The sequence below is a fragment of the Cyprinus carpio genome, chromosome A7 (genome assembly GCF_018340385.1).
Source record: "Cyprinus carpio isolate SPL01 chromosome A7, ASM1834038v1, whole genome shotgun sequence".
NCBI classification, from domain to species: domain Eukaryota; kingdom Metazoa; phylum Chordata; class Actinopteri; order Cypriniformes; family Cyprinidae; genus Cyprinus; species Cyprinus carpio.
In genome coordinates, this window is record NC_056578.1 from 18,117,318 (window position 1) to 18,137,996 (window position 20,679).

Genomic DNA, 20,679 nt, shown 5'->3' on the forward strand with positions numbered 1-20,679 from the left:
TTCTTTCTCCCTGCTCCAAGAAACATTTATATTTACATTTAATCATTTAACAGACGCTTTTATCCAAAGTGACTTACAAATGAGGAGAACAAGAGAAGCAATCAGACCAACAAAAGTGCAACAGTATACAAGTCTCAGCTAGTCTAGCACAGTACAAATAGCAAGGTTTATTCATCCTTCATGCATTTTTTATTAAATAAATTAGAAAAAACAACAAAAAACAAATAGAATAGAATAGGTAAGTGCTAGTATTATTGGTCATGTGCTGACGAAAAAGATGCCTTTAGATGTTTTTTAAACATGGCTAAAGACTCAAAATTGAGATTCCAGCAGCTGGGAACAATACAGGAAAAGGTCAATGAGAGTGATTTTTTTTATATATATATATATATATATATATATATATATATATATATATTTTTTATATATTTATATTATATATATATATATATAATTAACAATGTATTTGTAATAATTGTAATATATTATGCCGTCACAACACTGTTGTAGTACCAACACTACCACAAGGATGAAGGCAAAAGGCAGTCTTTAATAAATCCACAGGTAAATAATTCACATAAAGAGAACAGCTACAACACATCCAATTCAGACAAGACCCAACAGCACTGAACAGAAACAGAGCAACTTAAGGAAAACACCCGTGAAAGAAGGTAATAACAGTAGCTTGTGTTTCAGACAACTGCCCTTTTTGTCTTTTTTTTTTTTTGTCAATTGCCAGCTCTACTCCACTCCACTTTGACTTTTCCATCTCCTGTTTCTTGTTCACTGGTGAGAGAACTGAGAGAAAACACAGATGCTCTGACTTTCAGATAACATGCTCCTTGCTCCAAGCAAAAACTCACATACTTTGTAATGCTGTGAACACAGGCAAGCAGAGTGATACAAACAGTGAAACGTCCCAGTTCACTCACTGACTCACTGACTGACTCACTCACGTTCAAGTCAACTCAAGCAGCACTACCATTCCCTGCCAAAATGTCTTTCCACTCTTTTCCTCTTTTCTTTTGCTCTTTGATTCTCTATTTGTTTCACATTTGAGGCCATCTGTGGCGTCCCCCTGTGCTGTGCTCGCAGGCATGGCACTGAAGGCACTGTGGACAGCGCTGGACCGGCTGGTATTGTTGCCCGCTGGTCAGTTTTACTGATGAGTGACTGAGCCAGACACTCAGCAGGTGTTCAAGGAGAGAAACACACAACCATTGTTTCCCATACCATCTGTGAGATGTGCTGCTTGTCTGTGTGTTGGGGAAGATTATGAACATATTTGTATTTGTGTGCCTATGCATGTTTTTGAGTCTATATGTGAGTTGAATCACTACTTTCAAAACAATTTGCCTTGTGGATGTTCTCGTGGTTGCTAGGTTGTTGCCAATGTGTTCTGAGGGTTCTGTGATTCTATGATAGATTTTAGGGTGTTTTGGCTAGTTGGTGGATTATCCACTCCTCACACCAAGTCCTAAAAGTGTATATTGTGTGGGCAGGTTTTAACTATTATTATTATTGTTACTAATTTTTTTAGATTAGTTTTTTTATTTTTATTATTTCTTTAACAGTTTGAGTGTGTTTTTAAAAAGTCTATATTTTCATCCAGTTATTGCTGCCAGCAGCAGCAGGCATGTTTAAGGACAATTATTAGCAGGTGATTTGCTTGTGGGCTTTCAGGGAGGACAGATACGCAGCGAGTGAGACAGAGAGGTGAGAAAGGGCATGGAAGTGAGTGTGGTTTAGCTGAAGCCATCCACACAGCTATTTCATTAACACATTACCCTTGGGGGGCTTAATTATAACTATAACACACTAACCCATTTCCTCTTGAATCTTCCTTAACCCTGTTCATGCGAGTATGATTGTTTTTGTTTAGAATAACAGAAGACTGAAATCTTGTTAGGTTTGTAATTATGAACTATTCAGCTATTTTAATAGATTTCAAATGAAATAATTATCCCAATTAAAAATTTACTCACACTATCCCCTTTTGATCTTGAATCAAATCTTAAATCCTTCTTTCCACACATTCTCCCCATTGATGCATGTTCATGTTTTTCCAATTTATAACAGAAGGTTGAAATCTGAGTTATTTTTATAATTCTGAGCTATTATACAAACTTTTAAAGGAATAGTTGTCCATATGACACCTGATCTATATTCCACTCTATATGACCTATTTGAAGGTTAAAAAACATACTCGTACTCAAAAAATGACTCAGTTTTCATTCTTTAAAACTTCAGAATATCCGGCACACGTGATTTAGGAATACTGTGTACTTGCATTGTCTTTCTCAGGTGCACACTGTTGAAATAAATTTGGACTTTGTTTTAACCCACCACTGTGATGCCCACCAGTTAGCCATTATTCAGGGCTATGAATGCTGGCGGTGGTCTCCAACAAAAGAGTGTTGCCGTGGTGATTTGGAGAAGAGGGTGGTCTAGTGGTCTGGTCTTGGAGGAGGTTTGGGGTAGCGTAAGTCCAGGAAATAAGCACTCCCCTCCCTGCAGTGAGCAAGAGACAGACAAGCACACACCTAGAATCTCAATGAGAGAACAGTGCTTTCTCCTTGCAAGAAGAGTCAGAATACTGAAGCACAACGCAAAACCCCAGAGTACTGCTCTGCAGGGAGGAGTTTCTAACATCTTCTCCACTGTTTGTCTTTAAAATTCATCACAGATTTAAGTCTCATTTATGAAAGATGAAATACAAATTCCAACAATATTATACAGATAATAAAAGAAGTAAACTCAATGTTACCTATAAATCTTAACAACCATTTCATCATATAATTGTGAAGTATGTCAGTGCATATGACTAAACGCTCATGTCTTATAAAGGATTAAAAGAACATGCTGGTGAATTAAGTTTAAATAATGGCTTATGAGCAGACAGGAGGAAGATACATCGTAAAGCTATCCTTTCAGTCAGGGTGTGAATGGAATATCCACATTCATACCTTACTGTATGTGCCCCAGTTCTCTTTCAATCATCTTCTAAGAGTTAAAAACAAAGTCTTGGCTTACCAAACCTGCAGCTGAAAATGAGAAGGGAAAGCGGTTGGGAGTGGAGCTGTAATAAAGGTTATTCAGACAGTTCTGATGCTTAAGGTCCACACATGCTGTGCCTCGGTTTCCTACATGGAAGACTTTTATTCAGAATACCATGGCAAGAGTGACTACACAGGGCAATCTTCTATCAGTATGTTCAAAGTGAATCCTCCACATCTTGCTTTTAACTTTTTTCTTTTTTCTAACCTTAATGTTAGGCTATTATCTTTAACTTTTTCTTGCAAAAAAGATATAAAATATAAAATTATTAGATAAGTTGAACCTTGTTACACTACTATCTTTCTCTGACAGAAAAGTACTTGGGCAACGTCACTGGGGCGGGAAAAAGAAAGAAATTAAAACATAAATTTCATAAGATAAATTCTACGAATGTTCCCGAGTTGAGAAATTCTTGAGAAATTCTTATGAAGCTCTCAAATAATTTAAAGGTAGGGTAGGCGATTTCGGAAAGACTAGCGATAGCAAGCTAGCTTTGAAAGCATAAGATCCAACCCTCCCTGCAAATCACTCTCCAAAGCCACGCCTCCTCCAAAACACAAGAACCCGCTCAGGCAGCCCAGCGACACAATGAGAGACGGTGCTGGTGGAGCGCTGAATGCAACGCAGTCAGATTACCTCATGTCTCATTCACCAGTGAGAAAACATCACGGTACAAAACGCGTAATATTACAATAATAGCGCTTTTCATTCTCGCTGGAACACGCTAATGACATACAGTATCAAGTCTGAGCAAACAGTACGCAGAGGTATACAAATACATATTTTGTCAGGCAGGCAGGACAGCCTATCGTAATGTTCAGACTGAACATTTTGATTAGGCGAACATTTTACGATATAAATATATATAAATACATATAAATACATTTAGACTACTAAGCTTAGTGATTGCTATCGGGATGTGAAGAGACTTTCAACCAGCATAAAAGTTTTTTAACCAAATCACCTACCCTGCCTTTAATAAGAATGGGCTTTGGTGTTATCTGATTGTATGCCGTTTCTTGTCCAAGACTCACTGATCAGCAAAAAATACTTCAAAGGCTGTTTTTTTGCACTGCCTGCAGATTATGGTAATAATCATTAATACAGGCAAAAATGTCAAAATTATAAAAATAATTAACCTCAGAATACCAGTGCACATCCACAGTAATATTTATTAGATGTATAGGGAGTGTTATGTTGTAATGCTAAATTTCTGAAACAACCCAATACACTCTTTAAACATTTTGCCTTTGGGTAATAAAGACAAGGCTAAATTTAAGAGGTTATTTACAATGAATTTTGAATAATTATTTTCAGGAATTCAATTTTTTTCTTAAGTGTTGTCTTTAGAACAATCTAAAAAAAAAAAAAAAAGATAAGACGTTTTCTAAGAAATGTTTTTGACAATACAAAATATTAACTTTATTCTTAAGTTAGAAAAAAATTGCAAGAAGAATTTAATTCCTAAGAATGTTTCATGTGTCCAGCCCTAGATGGTCATACTATGGTAGTTCATGATTACCATAGTCATGTAACTAGGTTGGGGTTGTCAAATTAGGGATCGGGAGCACTGCTAAGAGAAAAGCAGACAATATTGGCTCTTTTTGCCGTCTAAAGACTGTTCAAATAAAATTTGTATCTCTTATTTAGGCTCGTACGAAGTTTGAAAATCACATACAGTGACATATGGATATGGAAATACATGCTAATTGTACACCAAATAGTGTGGCTCTTCAGCTTATGCCCCGAACAGACTTTTCATAAGTGAACTGTAGCATGAATTTATTCGGTGCAAGTCTAATTTTTCTGGCTGACTTTCTTTCATGTCTTTAATGACTAAGCCACGCTTGATAAAGCAAGTCATTAAAAGGCGTAAGCATCCCATTGGCTAACCAGAGTCCAAAAGAGTAAAGAGGATTAGGCCTCACTGATGCTGGATTCACTGCTGTTTATGCTCAACTTGTGAAGATGCTTTTAGGAGATGTTCACAAACACATTTTGTTGCATTTCTTAATCCTATCTCAATGATACACAGTTAATGTGTGTGCTTTGTATACAGCAGATAGCTAGTTAGATGTGTTAAACTGTGATGCTCTGGCTATATCTACTGTCTCGGCACCAGAAAAAACAATGACCGTGTCTTATAGATAAGGAACAACCGTTGTCTTGTCTTAAAGACAACAATGATGGAAGCTGGGAGTATTGTATAGCCTCACATCTCTCCATCGTAATGATGGCATGGAAGAATCCAATTCTCTCATCTCCTTGCTCATCTCTGTTAAGTGAAAGAGTAGAGACATTTGTCAAGGAAACAAGAAAAGTGTCCCACTGTGAGATAAAGCTGTAGCTCATTTCAGAAATAAATAAGCCTGTTTACAGCAGGCAGCACACCACTATGGCTGTGCCAGGCATCACTCTTCCGTTCTCACGCTGGAATACACTGTTGAAAGTGAAGATGCCTGCAAAATGCCCAGACATGCAGGAGGAACTGGAGGATGAAGAATTGCACAGTGGGAATTGAACTCATCTCAGTTCTCATCACCTCTGAGTTTCAAATGGACTCATTCACAGTCTGTCCTGCTCTCACAGATGTGTAGCTCGTGTCCTCATTCTTTTTTTTTTTTTTGATGGTATGAACCGATGCCGAGAAGAAAGTGAAACGATTGCAGTGAATCATTGACTTGTAATATCCCTAGTTCGGATTAATGTGTTGGGGTTTGAATTGAATTTTTTAAAAAACGATTGCTGTTTCAAATAAATACTGTTCTTTTGAACTTTCTATTCATCATAAATTCCAGATATAAAAGAATATTCCATATATACAGTATTGAGTGGCATATTCGTTTATATCTGTGCATGTCCAGAATAAAGCAGTTAATTCTATTCGAGCAATAGACAAAAAATATTTTTTTTGTATAACAGTTTCTTTATGTCCATAAAATTTAAAAGAAATTATTAGAATTCATGAAAGAACCTTTTTGCTGTTTATTGCAATCTTCTGTGCAGTTTTCGATGAGATAAATGAAAATTAATGAATTGATTACATTACTGAGCAAGATTATTGTTAACACAGCATAATAAATGGGCACAGCAAGTGTCTTTAATATGTCGAATATACAGTGGAAACCATGTATACGGTGTAAAACTTTTTTTTTTGGAATATTATCAGGCTGCATACTACATGCTACACAGTAAACACTGTATACTGCCTACTATTTAGTTTGTGAAACAGTATAAACTTCTGTACGCATTGATAAACAGTTTGGACAATAGTATGTTGCAATGTTTTCTCTCAAAATCACCCTAAAATTAAGATGCTTATTTTGTGTTGTTTTTTTTTTTTTTTAATTTAATTTTGATTAAACATTTCTTAACCAAATTGAGGGGAAATTTGGTGATCCTTTCTCCCATTCCGACTGCACACTGGACACTCTCATCAATATCACAGCTTCACTGTAACTCTCTCCGGTTGCTTAAAACTCCTTAGTCCATGAAATTCAATTCTATAGCTCTCACTGCCAAGGACAAGAACAGATTAATGTTTGTCTGTGCTCGGCCCTTTGGACTTCTACCCAGAGTTCCCTCTGCTTCTATGATTTTGGTAATGAGGACCCCTGTCGACAGTAACCTTCTCATCCACACTGTGATTACCAAAGAAACCTGGCAAATCATGTTTTAGAATTACCAGAGCACCTTTGTTGTTTACCATTGTGTTGCATCTTCAGTGTTATATCAAATGCTTCATATAACAAGCTAAACACTCATTGTTAATGTGTCTCCAACAGGGTTTATTCCATGCAAAATGTGATAAAATGCAAATGGTTTATTTATTGGAACTCTTTGCATATCTGTCTTGTTATACAATCATATATATCCAGCTGTGAAACCTAATTACCACATTGTCAGTGTGTCAGCTGAATCCACGCAATTATCCTCCATGTGTGTAGGTCAGTACAACAACACATAAACCAGACTAACAGTCACATTAGCTCAGTTAAAGCTGGGGATGTTTGAGAAATCTCCAGGAAATAATTAGCACAGTGTGTAGGCTTGTTTACCCCCCTTCTGTTTTGTAACCAAATGTATCTGGTCTTTACTGCTTCTCTTTGGGAATAAACAATGTTGCTAGTCTGCAAATCTGTTTTTTGGCTGCTTTGCTTGGCACAAAACACTTATTTGAGTCTAAGTTGGGTTGGCTTAAATATGACCATTATGAAGCACAATAAAAAATTGGAGGGAGAACAATATAATGATTAATATACTTAATATGGATTGTTAAATATATTTAAAAAACATTCATACTGGGTCCTGCAGTGTATTGCAGTGTTACTCAAGCCTTTGACTTATATTTCGAGGATGAAAGGGTGCTTGTGCTGTAAGTCTTTTACACTACAGAAAATGTATAGCTTCAGTGGCTGTTAAATTGAAATCATGCATCATACTGATGCAGCATAGGTCACTAGCTTCCGGGAAGCCATTAAATGAATTTATCTTCATAAAAAAAATCTCAGACAAGCACTCTTCACATATTGTTTCTGTACTTTTTTTTGTAGTTAATTCAAGGTTTTAATCATTAGAATACCCACTGAAACCTTGTTTGGGTCACATTTAGTGCAAGGGACACCAGGACTGGTTGTAACAAGCACTTTATTTCAGTAACTATAAGGAACTGAATCAAAAGTCTGATGCTTGTTTTCTCTAGCAGTGGTTTTGTATTTGTAACAGTGTTTTTGGTTTAAACAGTAGTTCTTAAATTAGAATGTCTTTTGTGAATTCTGTCCTCCAGAGTCCCAAACTAAAATTCCAGCATCATCATATTTTTATATTAGTTTTTGGGTACATAACTACAATGGAATGCATTACAGTAAGGTTCAACTATTAAATAAAGATAGTTTTTAACTGAAAGAATGAACTGTGGGATGATATTCATTCACTGAAGAGCATTCAAAATGCTCTGTTGTTTTTATTTGCTGTAGAGAGCAGAAAATGCAGGGGGAAAATGGATTCTAGTATACTGCATACTGCTCAGTATACTGTCCAAATGACCTCATAATGCTAATCTATTTGGCAGTTGGCTAGTTGTTTTAATGTATTTTATGTAAAAATGGCACAGAGAGTTAAATGATAACTGGAACTATAGGCTATCTGGGAAAACGTGTCTTCAGATATTTTTATTTTTTTATTTTGCATTTATGTCATTAAATTTACTCCATGTGTTTGCTCGTCTCTTGTCACTTGCGCAGGGGACTAAAAAGGCTTTTTACAGCCATTTGTTGTGTCTGATCTAGTCGGAGGTTGTAAAGTTCTCTGCAGGAGTTCACAGCAGTTTTATGCCAATTTTCAATTAAAATGTTCTGTGGCCAATTAACAAAATGGTTCTGGGTAATTTGCAGGATTTCTGTTCCCATGCTAAATGAAGCCTGAGCCATGATCTGCCAAGTGTGTGTGGTATCGCACAGCTTTAGTGTGTGTCATGGGTGCTGCACAGCACTGGCCAAACAAAGCACACAAGTCTTTGTAATATACTGCATATAGTGATATTATTTAGTAAAATTATTTAATTGTTAAGCCATTTTTCATGCAATGAAACTCAATGGGGCTGTTCTGGACTTCACTGACTTTCAAAAGAAAAAAAAAAACACTGAAACATTCTTTTGTGTTCCACAGAAGAAAGCCATAAACATTTGAAAGACACAAGGGTGAGTAAATGATGACAGAATTTTCATTTTTGGGCGAACTATGTCTTTTTAACGACTGTGTCAGCTGTTTTTTTAATAACATTTTTATTCCAAGGATTTAAAATAATTTTACGATTTATATTTTAAAAACCCAAATAAGCTTGAATTACTGTTTGGTCTTTTTGGTTGAGTTCATTTTAGTGTACTATCTGCTGTGCTGCTTTAATACCCTTATGTTACATATTAAATATGATGTGCATAAATGAACGTGATCCCGATTGTTCCAGGCAGATGAGAGTGATTTCTTGTGCATGTTTCTTGACAGTCTGGTCATTGGCATGGTAATGTATTCAGCTTCAGTAAATGGAAGTGATATATACGCTATGTGTGTGCGTGTGTATGTGTGTGATAAATTCGGATAACCACACTCCAGACATTATTCCTGGATGTGGCTTATGACTGAACAATGAGGTGAAAGGTCAGGGGCGCCCTTGGGAGGCTGTTGCCTTTAGTTACCAGAGTGTCGGTTGGGAATGATTGACAGAAGATGGGGGAGGGCTCATAAAGTACTTGTTGTACTATATGCTCCTCAAAAACAGGTGAAGAGAAAACAGTGATTTCTTCAAAGAGGTGTTGTTCTGAGAGGTGTAAAATGATCATCCAGACATGGTTTAACTATGATGTGAGTTTAATAAGGGTTGAATGTGCTATAGTATGTGAAGGCACAAAAAGTCAATGCTTCATTAAAAGCTGCGGTATGTGTGTAGACAATGAAAGGTTCTATGAGTCGACAAATTCATGCAGTGTCACACACACAAGCTCAGAGTGCTGTAAGATTGGAGGAGCTGAAGCACAATGATAATTAGTTGTTGTAATGACTGGTGATGGAAGGCGTAATTAAAGGCAGGGAGAAAGGCTGAACAAAATGGAAAGCAGCAATAAAAGTCTCTCCGTAAGCTGTTGTTGCAGGCATCTGATGGAGACAGCAACATGGTATTGTGTGTCTGTGAGAGTGAACGAGATTTACACCAACACCATTGCACGTTTGATTTGAGTTTGACATTCTGTGTGTGAATATGCAGCCTCTGTACAGCCGCTATTGTCATGATTTATCTCCGAACACTGACATCTAATTGCTTTTTTATGCTGGTGAAATTTGTCTTGCCTACTCTTACACGCTTCTGACAGAAAACTTCAACCATTCCTTCTGTCATGTTCACATCTTTTCAAACTGTAATTTAGACATGTGAGATTTATCCCAGCATTTTCGTGGGTCCCAAGATGTCAAGATATTAATGTTCAAGAGCCAGCAAAAAGAGATTTTTGTACAACAGATATTACATTTATTGATACTATGGTCAGTGCTTAACAATAAGGGTTTTCTTTTCGGCTGGCCCACTTTTTTTTTTTTTTTATGTCATTTTTCCCCTAATTTTTACTGCCAACAATTCCACTGGAACAACCATAAAAGAATGATCTTATTTATTATACACTACCATTCAAAAGTTTGGAGATAGTAGGATTTATTATTATTATTGTTATTAATTATTATAAATAATAAATTAATGTTTATATTATTTTTATTCTGCAAAGACACATTAAATTGATCAAAAGGGACAAAAAAAATAATTATGTCAAATAAATGCTGTTCTATTGAACTTTATATGACTAAATCATGCTAAACAAAAGCATCAAAATATTAAGCAGTACAACTGAGTGTCAAATCAGCATATTAAAAAGATTTGACTCAGAAGACTAGAGTAATGGCTGCTAAAAATGCAGCTTTGCTATTACAGGAATAAATGACATATATTTAAAAATATATTAAAATAGAATTCAGCGTCTGTGAGCATGAGAAACTTCTTTCAAGAACAGGTAAAAATCTTACTGACCCCACACCTGTGTGTAGGTTTATAAAAGATTTTTTCAAATTTACAGGAAATAATATTTATATTTGTTATTAAATTATTTATTAATTTATTTATTTATAAAAAAACACAAAATGCTCTTTACAAAATATTATGAAAGTAATCATAATTACTATTGACTCCTGTTTAAGTTAGTAGATTCTGCCAAGAAAACAAATGGCAGCCACATCACCCTGTAGCCCAAGACTGGTTGCCCACTGAAGCAGTACCTGGATGGGAGACCTACTGGGAAAGCTAGGTTGCTGCTTGAAGAGGTGTTAGTGAGGCCAGCAGGGGGTGCTCACACCTATGTTCTGTGTGGGTCCTAGCGTCCCAGTATAGTGATGGGGACACTATACTGTCAACAAGCACCGTTCTTTGGATGAGATGTCAAACCAAGGTCCTGACTCTCTGTGGTCATTAAAAATCCCAGGATGTCTTTTGAAAAAGAGTAGGGGTGTAACCCTGGCATCCTGGCCAAATTTGCCCATTGGCCTCCTAACCATCCCCATATCTGCTGATTGGCATCATCACTCTGTCTCCTCTCCACCAATAAGCTGGCACACTATGGCTGCCGTCACATCATCCAGGTGGATGCTGCACACTGGTGGTGGATGAGGAGATCCCCCTGACAATGTAAAGCGCTTTGAGTGCCTAGAAAAGCACTATATAAATGTAATGAATTATTAAAATGTAATGAATTAAATGTATATGTCAGTGTAATGGTTCAAATATTTAAAATGTCATTATGCTGATGAGTTAATTAGGCTGCTTTGGGCACTTTGAAAGTCAAGACTGATAAAACATGTGTTGTTCTTCACATCTTCTCAGCTGGAGCGGTTCAATGATGGTGCTGGAGTACATGTGGAATGAACATCAGAGGATGACTGAAATTGATCAGGTGCTGAGAACTGAGAAGAGATTGTGCTTCCACTCAGTGATCAATACACCCAGCAGTGCCTGAATATTTGGATGTGTTACAGCTCAGCTGTTCAGTATCACATTAAGACCTGTGTGTGTTCTGTTTAGACTGTTGTACACCTCTGAGGACTTCACTGGAAACACAGATGCTTGGTGCTAAACTCTAATTATGCCTACATATACACCATTCAAAAGAAATGTCTTATTCTTACCAAGGCTCCATTTATTTGATCAGAAATTCAGTAACATGAATATTGTGAAATATTATACCAATTTAAAATAACTGCTTTCTGTTTTAATATATTTTAAAATGTGATGGCAAAGCAGTCATTACTCCGGTCTTCAGCGTCACATGATCCTTCAGAAATCATTCTAATATGTTGATTTGGTGCTCAAAAAGCATTTATTATTGTTATCTACTGTATGTTATGGTGCTTAATATAATATTTGTGAAATCCGTGAAAGATTTTTTTTTTTTTTCAGGATTCTTTGGTATGAAAAGTTCAAAAAATAGTTTATTTTAAATAGTAAAGACTTTTATAATGTTACAAAAGATTTGTCACCTTAAGTCAATTCAATGCATCCTTGCCTAATAAAAGGTTTTTTTTTTTTAACTAACTCCTAAATTTTGAACGGTAGTATTACATTTGGCACATGCATTGTTTAAAAGTGACATACATTTTTTTTCTACACAGTGTTTATTAGCGTGTTCCCTGGGTATTGAGCTCACAACCTTGGCATTGTTAGTGCCATGCTAAACTATATGAGCTACAAGAACACTTCCTTTATGTATAGACTCATGTTGGTTGGTCAGATTCATTGTGAAGAAGTTAATTGCTCAAAACAAGGGAATTTCCTGCATGTGCTTTTTATTATGTGTCATTGTTTTGTTGTCAGCTTTCATGTATGAAATTGTCTGTTTTTATACAATATAAGTGTTAATTAGTGTTGCCATCCTTATTTTCAACATGCTTTTGTTTGTCAGGATTAAAGTTTCCAGTGATGATCCGCCTGTGAGCAGTTCTCAATGGCTCAGAGGAAGAGGCCAGGGACCAACAGCAGCATGGCCACAGAGCCTCACACTTCAGCTCCACGCTCCTGCCCAGCCCCGTATCCTGACCCTGTGCAGCCTGAGGAGGAGTATGAAGAGTGCCGGGACCCTGAGGTGTCCCAACACACTTACCTCAACCAAGAGGAGGCAGATTTGACAGACAGCCGACCAGCCACACCCACCACTCCAGACCACGCCCACAGAGACTACCACGGCCACCCGGACAGTCTGGATGGAGACTCTAGCTCAGACTATGTCAACAATACGTCTGATGAAGAAGAGGATGATTTCGATGAAGGGCTGCCGGAGGAGGATGAAGGTGTGACGTATTATATCCGCTATTGTCCTGAGGATGACAGCTACCTGGAGGGAATGAACTGTAATGAGCCTGAGTACGGACACCCGGACGGTCCCATGAAGCCACCTCCAGACACGGATGAGTGCCAGGAAACAGTTGAGGAATGGGTGGAGGGAGAGGACGATGCACATGGTGATGATGGAGAAGTGCGTTGCGAAGTACTCGAGCAGGACTCTGACCAGCAGCTGTACGACGGCAGACCCGAACCTGTCCTCGATCACCACCAACACTCACCGGATCCCCACCAGGAACAGATACCACCTTCTGATGAAGATCAAGAAGTGCACGATGTTGAAGGAAGTGAGGGCTTCTGCCCTGATCAGGAAGAAGAACTGCAGGTGGTGCAAGACAGAGGTGGTTACACAGGAGACTACTATGCCTCGGAGGACAATGGAAACTCTGTGCGTGTGTCACCGTACAGGGGGCATAAGGGCAAAAATGGAGAGACCGGAGAGGAGGCAGAGGAGGATATTGATCAGATAGTAGCTGAGATTAAGATGAGCATGAGTATGGGTAGTCTTAGCAGTGGCACTGATCAGAGTCCAGAGGAACTGGCGCTTGATCCAGCACCGAGCGGCTACCAGCCAGAGACACACTCCAAACCTGAGCCCACCCCTGCCCCAGCCCCTGCCCCATACCCTCAGCCTCACCGTCATGACGGCAGACCCAAATCCCTCAACATTCCCCCTGCCAGACACAATCCTGAGCTCCAGAGGAACTTTAAAGTACGACCTCACACACCAGAGGAGAGACAGAGATGGACGCAGGACCACGTGAGAGAGCAGGTAAGCAAATTAGCATAGCAACCTGTAACTGTTTCTGTAGCAGCTTATTAAATTAAATACACGGTTCAGTGAAAACAGAATAAATCAGCTCAGTAAATCTGAAATATAAATATAAAATTTATCAATGTATTCAATGTATTCAATTTATTCCGGACTAATATTCTGTAGAAGATATTTCTTATTGGCTCTAAGTACTCTACCATCTCACTTTTTTAGGGCATGTAAGATGTTTTTGAAAGTAGTCTCTTATTCTCACCAAGGCTGTATTTATTTGGTCAAAAATACAGTGAAAACAGTAATATTGTAAAATATTTTTTACATTTTATAATAACACTTTATATATTTTAAAATATGATTTATTCCTTTTATGACAAAGCTGTTTTTAGCAGTCATTACTCAAGTCTTCAGTGTCACATGTTCTTCTAAAAATCAATATTATTTTGATTTTATGCTTAAGAAACATTTCTTATTATTACCAATGCTGAAAACAGTTGTGCTGTTTTTTTGTATTTTAGTGAAAACCATACAACTCTTTTTCAGGATTCTGAATAGAAAGTTTAAAAGAACAGCATTTATTTGAATTACAAATCTTTTGTAACATTATTTATTTTTGATCAGTTTAATGCATTCTTGCTAAAGAAATGTATTCAGTTCTTGTTTTTGGCCCCTAGGAAAACAGTGACAGCAATACTTGGACAGACTTCTGTTTCCTTTTAAAAGGTTTAAATAGTAAACCAGTCGGAAATCCAAATGTAATATTTAATGTTATGTATTTTAATTTAATAAAAAAGATCATCCCCAAAGGGCTCTCTGAAATATGCATATTCATTATTATAGTTAAATATTAATGTGAACGTTGACAGCCCTCATTTAAATGCAAGTGGCCTTTGAGTAAACAAGATAAATGCTTGTTTATGCCCAAGAGTGAACCTCATCCTGATAGCTGAGAAGTGAGTAATGGTGTTGTTTTTTATGCTCTTAAGAGCTGATGCTTAATATGTGATATTTGGAGATGGCATAGAATGTTTTCTTTAATGTGATGTCAATGTATTTTTACATAATTCTGGGGGTAGTTCCAAAGACAATTATAGAAAAAAAGGCCGTTATTACCATTTACTCGCTCATTTCAAGGGGAAAGAGCTCAGTTTGAGCAGCAAGCTGAAAAGAATGAAAGAAAGTAATCTGACAGAAATTGGAAACGTTTCATTGTAACCTAGACATGAAGGGAACCCTGATCAAAGCAATTTCTCGAAATCTCCAAATATAAACAAATTTCCACCCAGCTAGAATATGTTACTTGAGAAGCTTTTTAAATTCAGTCCCATTATTCTTGCTCAGGTACATTGTTTTTTTTTTTGTTTTTTTTTTTTTTTGTTTTTTTTTTTTTTTTGAATGGTTAATTTCCAGAAACCTCTGCCTAAAGTCACTAAGCAAGTAATAAAGACAAATACACTGATATCTATAAATTATGCCAATAGTCTGGTTTGCTGAAAAATGAGTGGAGGTGCTGACTTTCTAATTGAGTTTGAAAAATTAGGTTTTCTTAGACATTTCCTTCAAAATACCTTACTTTGCATTTTCAAAACAGAATAGGAAATTAAATCTTTCCAAGGGGGAAATAGGTGAAGGGGTTAGATGTAGTCTGATTGCCTCAGTGGTCCAGTGAATATCTTGTGAAGTTCTATTACACTCCTGCTTCTTTATTGCCTTTGGGCAATGAGGAGATTGCATTTTATCCTGTCAGGCAATGAATTTCATCAAGTAATAATGTCCTTATGTGCAGTAGACAGAGTGCTCATTTGAGACTTAAACTCCCCTGCAGATAGACAAAGAGTAAAAGTCTCTTTTAGGCACTGTGGATTTCCAGTTAAATACAACATCTGTTCATTTTACCAAAGCGTTTCAATACATTGTGTTTGAAAAATGTTCATTATGCTGCATAAAGCGTTCCCGTTGGCCTTTTGCTTCTGACACGCATCAAATTGTTAATGCTGTTCATAAAGTGGCCTGCAACCTGTCGTCTGTGTCTTTTTTTGTCCTCTGTACATGTCACATCTCACCCTTCACTCATTTGTCACTCATTTCTCTCAATTTAAATTCTTTCTAGGTGTCTAACAGTGCAGAACAGCCAAGGAAGCAGCAGCGGTCTGATCTCAATGGACCACTGGAGAACAACAATGTCCCTGAGGTGAGCCTGTAATCATACAACACATTAACCAATCAATATCTGACAGTATGCACCCCACATAATCACTGCACATTGCAATCAGAGCTATTCTAGTCAGTGTGAACCTGTCATTTTATTCATGCCACATTTCTCTGGCTTTCTTAGACAGTTTTCTTTGCTTTTTTCCTGGCATATCTCAACTGTTGTACTAGCTTGCCACCATGCTCCCCCATGTGTTGATATAGTAAAATAATTGGCTTTGGCCTTTCCTGCACTGGCTCTACTGTATTTACATGGACAGAGGGGAGTTCAGCCTTGAGCTGCCAGTTCTGCTTCTCTGCACATTTTTTTATGCATGAATGTAACTCTATAAGAGTTTTACAGCCTGATTGTAAGAGGCATAAAATATGAGACATCGTCTGGGCAGTTACTCAAAATCGCCAAATAGTTGTGCTACCAAGCATTCTGCCAAGGTCATTTTTAGATCATGTTTTTTTTCCTTTCTTTCTTTTTTTTTGTATAAAAACTTATGAATGTTTCACATGTAGGAGGCAGTGAGACATAAGAATGTGTTAATTAGCATCATGAATGTCAAGAATATTTATTGTTAAACCTTATTAGAATGTTCACAATCATAATTGTTAAAAAGCCATTTCAAGTTTTTTTTTTTAATCTCTTATTAAATATTTATTTCTGCAAATTAGGGAACACTCACCCAATAAGTCAAAACATAATGGTAATAACCCACAAAGTATTCACCTGAAGGAATTCTGTTTGTATGCATCCCTTACTGTACGGTACAGTCCCTCCTTGTGTCATGTATAGCAGTATTCAGTCTTGCCTTACTTCATCTGAACACATTTAATTACCTTGACTGAGAGAGATTTTGAGTCCTTAGACTGCATTTAATGAAGACCCCTTACTTTGTCTGTTTTGGCTTAGCTAACTAAAATAAGGGCTAACAAAGCCATGTGCAGAATTGTTCTTTTTTAACAAATCGTTTGAGGGAACGATTCAATGACTCACTTATAAACACAGTTACTAAATTTGAAATTCCATACTACTCTTACTATATTGTATGTTATGCTACTCCAAATTCAACCGCTTATTTTAATAAATCAGTGTTTTTGAACAAATTGTTTGAGGGAATGATTCAATGATTCAATGCATATAAAGGCAATCAACTGTTCAAGAACTGAAACCGTAAAAAAAAATGTACATAATGTATATTTGTATGTTTTTATTATATTGTTTATATTTATTATATTTTGTATTTTATTATGTTTTTTATAAAACATATTTTGTTCATCAAACACTGTTTCTCTGTTTCTTAGCCAACAAAGAAGACGGCCTCATTTCCCAGCTTCGTGGATGGTAAGCGAGCATCTCCTATTTTTTATTTTCCTTGCATTTGATAATCTGCCCCCAAAAGTTTTATTCTATCAAATTAAATCAAGTCTAAAACAAATCAAATTCACCAAACCAACTCAGAGTGAGGAGATTAGAGAGCCACACAGAAGAATGCATTGTCTCAGTGGATTTACATGCGGAAAAGCGGACAGAATTTGTAAGCTGTTTTAATGGGTTGCAGTGGTGAGATTGTAATTAGAGAAATCATGTTTGCTAATATAAGGGCACATAAGTGGATGCTCAGCTAGAGGAATTCTCACAAACTATAGCAGGAAGTGAAGGAGAGTTCTGGAAAAGCAGGACAATCGATTGACCACAAGCTTATTTTTGGTTTAAGCAGGTCTGAGAATGTATTACTGCTGTCATGCCTTACTTCTGGGAACAAATTCTGCTTTCTGTTAAAAGGATAGAGTTCTGTCACATTTAAACCTTGTGCTTGAATGGTGGCAGCATAATGTATCCCTTAGTGGGTATCATGACATCCACATTTCCATATCACACCAGCAGAATACTCCCAGCACACCTTGCTTTTCCTCATGTGGCCACCTTGGCTCCTGCTTTTCAGTGTGCACCGTACAATTTTCAGCCTTCACAGTGGGATGGAATTGAGAACACTCACATATTTGCACACACTTTCATGCACATGACATCTGCGTGCAACTTTTCTGCCTGATAAGCTCACATTCATATACCTTATCAGTCACTGTGAGGTGGTCTACAGAGGAGGTGGCAACACAACAAATAGCTTTAATAATGAATTCTCAACGCTTCCCCTCTAACAGTGCCGGGCCCCTGTGAGCCCGAGGACCTCATTGATGGGATTATCTTCGCCGCCAACTACCTCGGCTCCACTCAGCTCCTGTCGGAGAGAAATCCATCCAAAAACATCAGGATGATGCAAGCCCAGGAGGCAGTGAGCAGGGTTAAGGTACAGAACCCTAGAAGCTCTGTATTTCCTTTTTATTTTGGTGTGGCTTTCAAGTGAGATGTTTAGACAAAGCGGATGAAGATTTCTCTGTGGAAAATGAGATGAGATTTGTTTGTTTACACCCCGGGACTTGTTGACTAATCAGTAGTTATAGGATTATTTTCCGTGGTGTAGAAGTGTAATCCCTCTTTCTCCCAACTGGTTAACTTAGAATGACCTCCTGTTTCCATGTTACATAGAACATTCAAGTGAATTTATTGTGTTTTAAGAGAGCATGTGGTGCAATTCAGGTGACATTTTTTTCTCCCAGAATACTTTGAATACTGACCTACTTCAGCAATAATTTATGGGGTAGACAAAAGCAGTCAGCTCTGTACACACTAAGATACTTATGCTATCTCGCTCTCTTTTTTTTTTTTTTTTTTTTTGCATTAGCAGTAGGGATATGGTAGCTGCCATTATCGAGTATGTAATCACTCACTTTGCAACAACTAAACAAAAACTTGCCTTGAAAGAGTCTATGCATTCGCTTTGTGATGTAGCCCATTAGAATGCCATTGAAAACCAAGTCAGACAGAACCATTCTACAAGCTATGCATTACATCTACGATCAACACAGTGGTATTTCGTTACTGAACATGTTTTTAACCAATTATTTGGGTGAATTATTCAATAACTCATTTATAAACACGAGTGCTTTGTTTCTGCATGAATGGTCGGTTTTGAATGAATCGTTTAAATAAACGATTCAGTGACTCACTCATTCAGACAGGGACTTGCCACCACTTACTAACAGTTTTAAAAATAGAATTTCATTATTTGGAATCATTTCATATTTCAATATTCAAAGCTCATATTTTTTAAAAACAATCTCGTAGTATTATTTGAGCAATTGTAATTGTAGTGTAAATGTATTAATTCCACATCTGAGCTGCATTAAACAGTCTGTAACCTCTACAGAGCAAATAGATTTTAAACAGTCTGCCACCTTTACAGAGCAAATTGATTTGGTTTATACTGGTTTCATTTGAATGCTAACAGCCCTGTAGTGTCATCTTATTCTAATTGAAATAGTTGATGAAATGTTTAACATAGAATATGACACATACAATTAATAAGGTAGCAGAATTTTGATAGCAGAAGAGGATTCATATTGCCAGGATGAATCTATAGGTTGCAAACATCTATTCATTGTGCTGTTAATTATTGGCCATAGTTGGCACTCCATTGGGGCAGGAGGTAATGGATCAGTTGTTAGTCCTGTATTAGATGTTTTATGGCTTTCAGCACTCAGCAATGGGAATCCACACAAGCCATGTAAGAAGCTGCTGTCCTGACTTAAATATGCTGTGCACGAGGTGTCTCAATCACTTTCAGACTGCCTGGCTCCACTCATGCTTGATATACTTCAATTTAGCTTTTTCAGGACAGAAGCAGTTCCAGAGTGGTGCATCTGAATATAAGAAACGGAAACATGCCGTAGAGCCATAAAATTTGAATGCATCAGGAACATGCAACTTTTAGCTAAGTAAGATTGTTTATTCTTGACAGGAGCATCTGTAAAGTTTAAAATTACTGCTGTCTGGTCCTGTGGACCTGATGGTATCAGATGATGAATTATTATAATATTCATGTGCCATGGTATTTATATGGCACTTACTTTTTGAATAGAAAGATCTCAATAACTTTTAAATGCTTTGAAATTAAGTATTGTATTCTGTATCCTTACAAAGTAGCAGTTTTTTATCCCTAGTTTACATTGTTCACTCTTGAATTGCATGTTATTTTAAGAAAAGACAGTTGTTATAATTGCAGTGATGCTTCATTGCAGTCCTCCTGGTCAACAGCTGGCAGTTAATTTTACATGTGCTGCTCCACATTTAGAAACAAATACCTGTGGCAAGAACAAGCACACACCCACAGACATGCATGCACGTATTTGTCAGCTGGGTGCACATAGACCCGTGGTGATAGTAGAAGGACTGGGAATGTGCCTCAGGATGGCAGGATCACTTACTTGTATCAGTGTAATACAGAGGTACTAAATAATACAGAGGTACTGTATAGTACAGGCCTCTCTGTTGTTCACTCTCAAACAGCTACATACTGTACACCTGTCAGTGGTCAGTGTCTATCTCAGATGATAGAAGGAAATTTCTCAGGGTAGGTTCCAATCAAAACAGTAGAGTTCTGTGGAGTGGACTTTACAAGGCATTAGGCAATATTAAGATTTAAAATAATATTGTGTATGATCAGCATAAAATGATACTCCATTGTATTCACTGTGGAGAAAGAAATTTATTCATCAGCCATTGCGCATCACTTCAGTCCTTTACAACACCTAAAATAAATGTAGAACAAAAGAGATCAGCTTATTTTCTCACACCGTCATTAGGCATTATGTACATGAGCTTAAA

General features: G+C 37.1%; 1 protein-coding gene across 10 annotated transcripts in view; it reads left to right on the plus strand.

Moving 5' to 3' along the window:
• The window catches only part of LOC109094062 (amyloid-beta A4 precursor protein-binding family A member 2-like), a 66,453-nt gene that overhangs the window by 26,836 nt on the left and 18,938 nt on the right, over positions 1-20,679 (plus strand). For 8 of the 10 annotated variants that reach the window (XM_042760068.1, XM_042760065.1, XM_042760073.1 and 5 more), the window contains 4 exons: positions 12,549-13,757; positions 15,865-15,945; positions 17,259-17,298; positions 18,117-18,262. In XM_042760068.1, the coding sequence (XP_042616002.1) occupies positions 12,591-13,757; positions 15,865-15,945; positions 17,259-17,298; positions 18,117-18,262 (1,434 nt within the window). In that variant the 5' untranslated portion in view covers positions 12,549-12,590. Of the gene's footprint in view, positions 1-8,724; positions 8,757-12,548; positions 13,758-15,864; positions 15,946-17,258; positions 17,299-18,116; positions 18,263-20,679 lie in introns of all 10 variants that reach the window. The other 2 variants (XM_042760067.1, XM_042760072.1) reach the window with 1 other exon arrangement.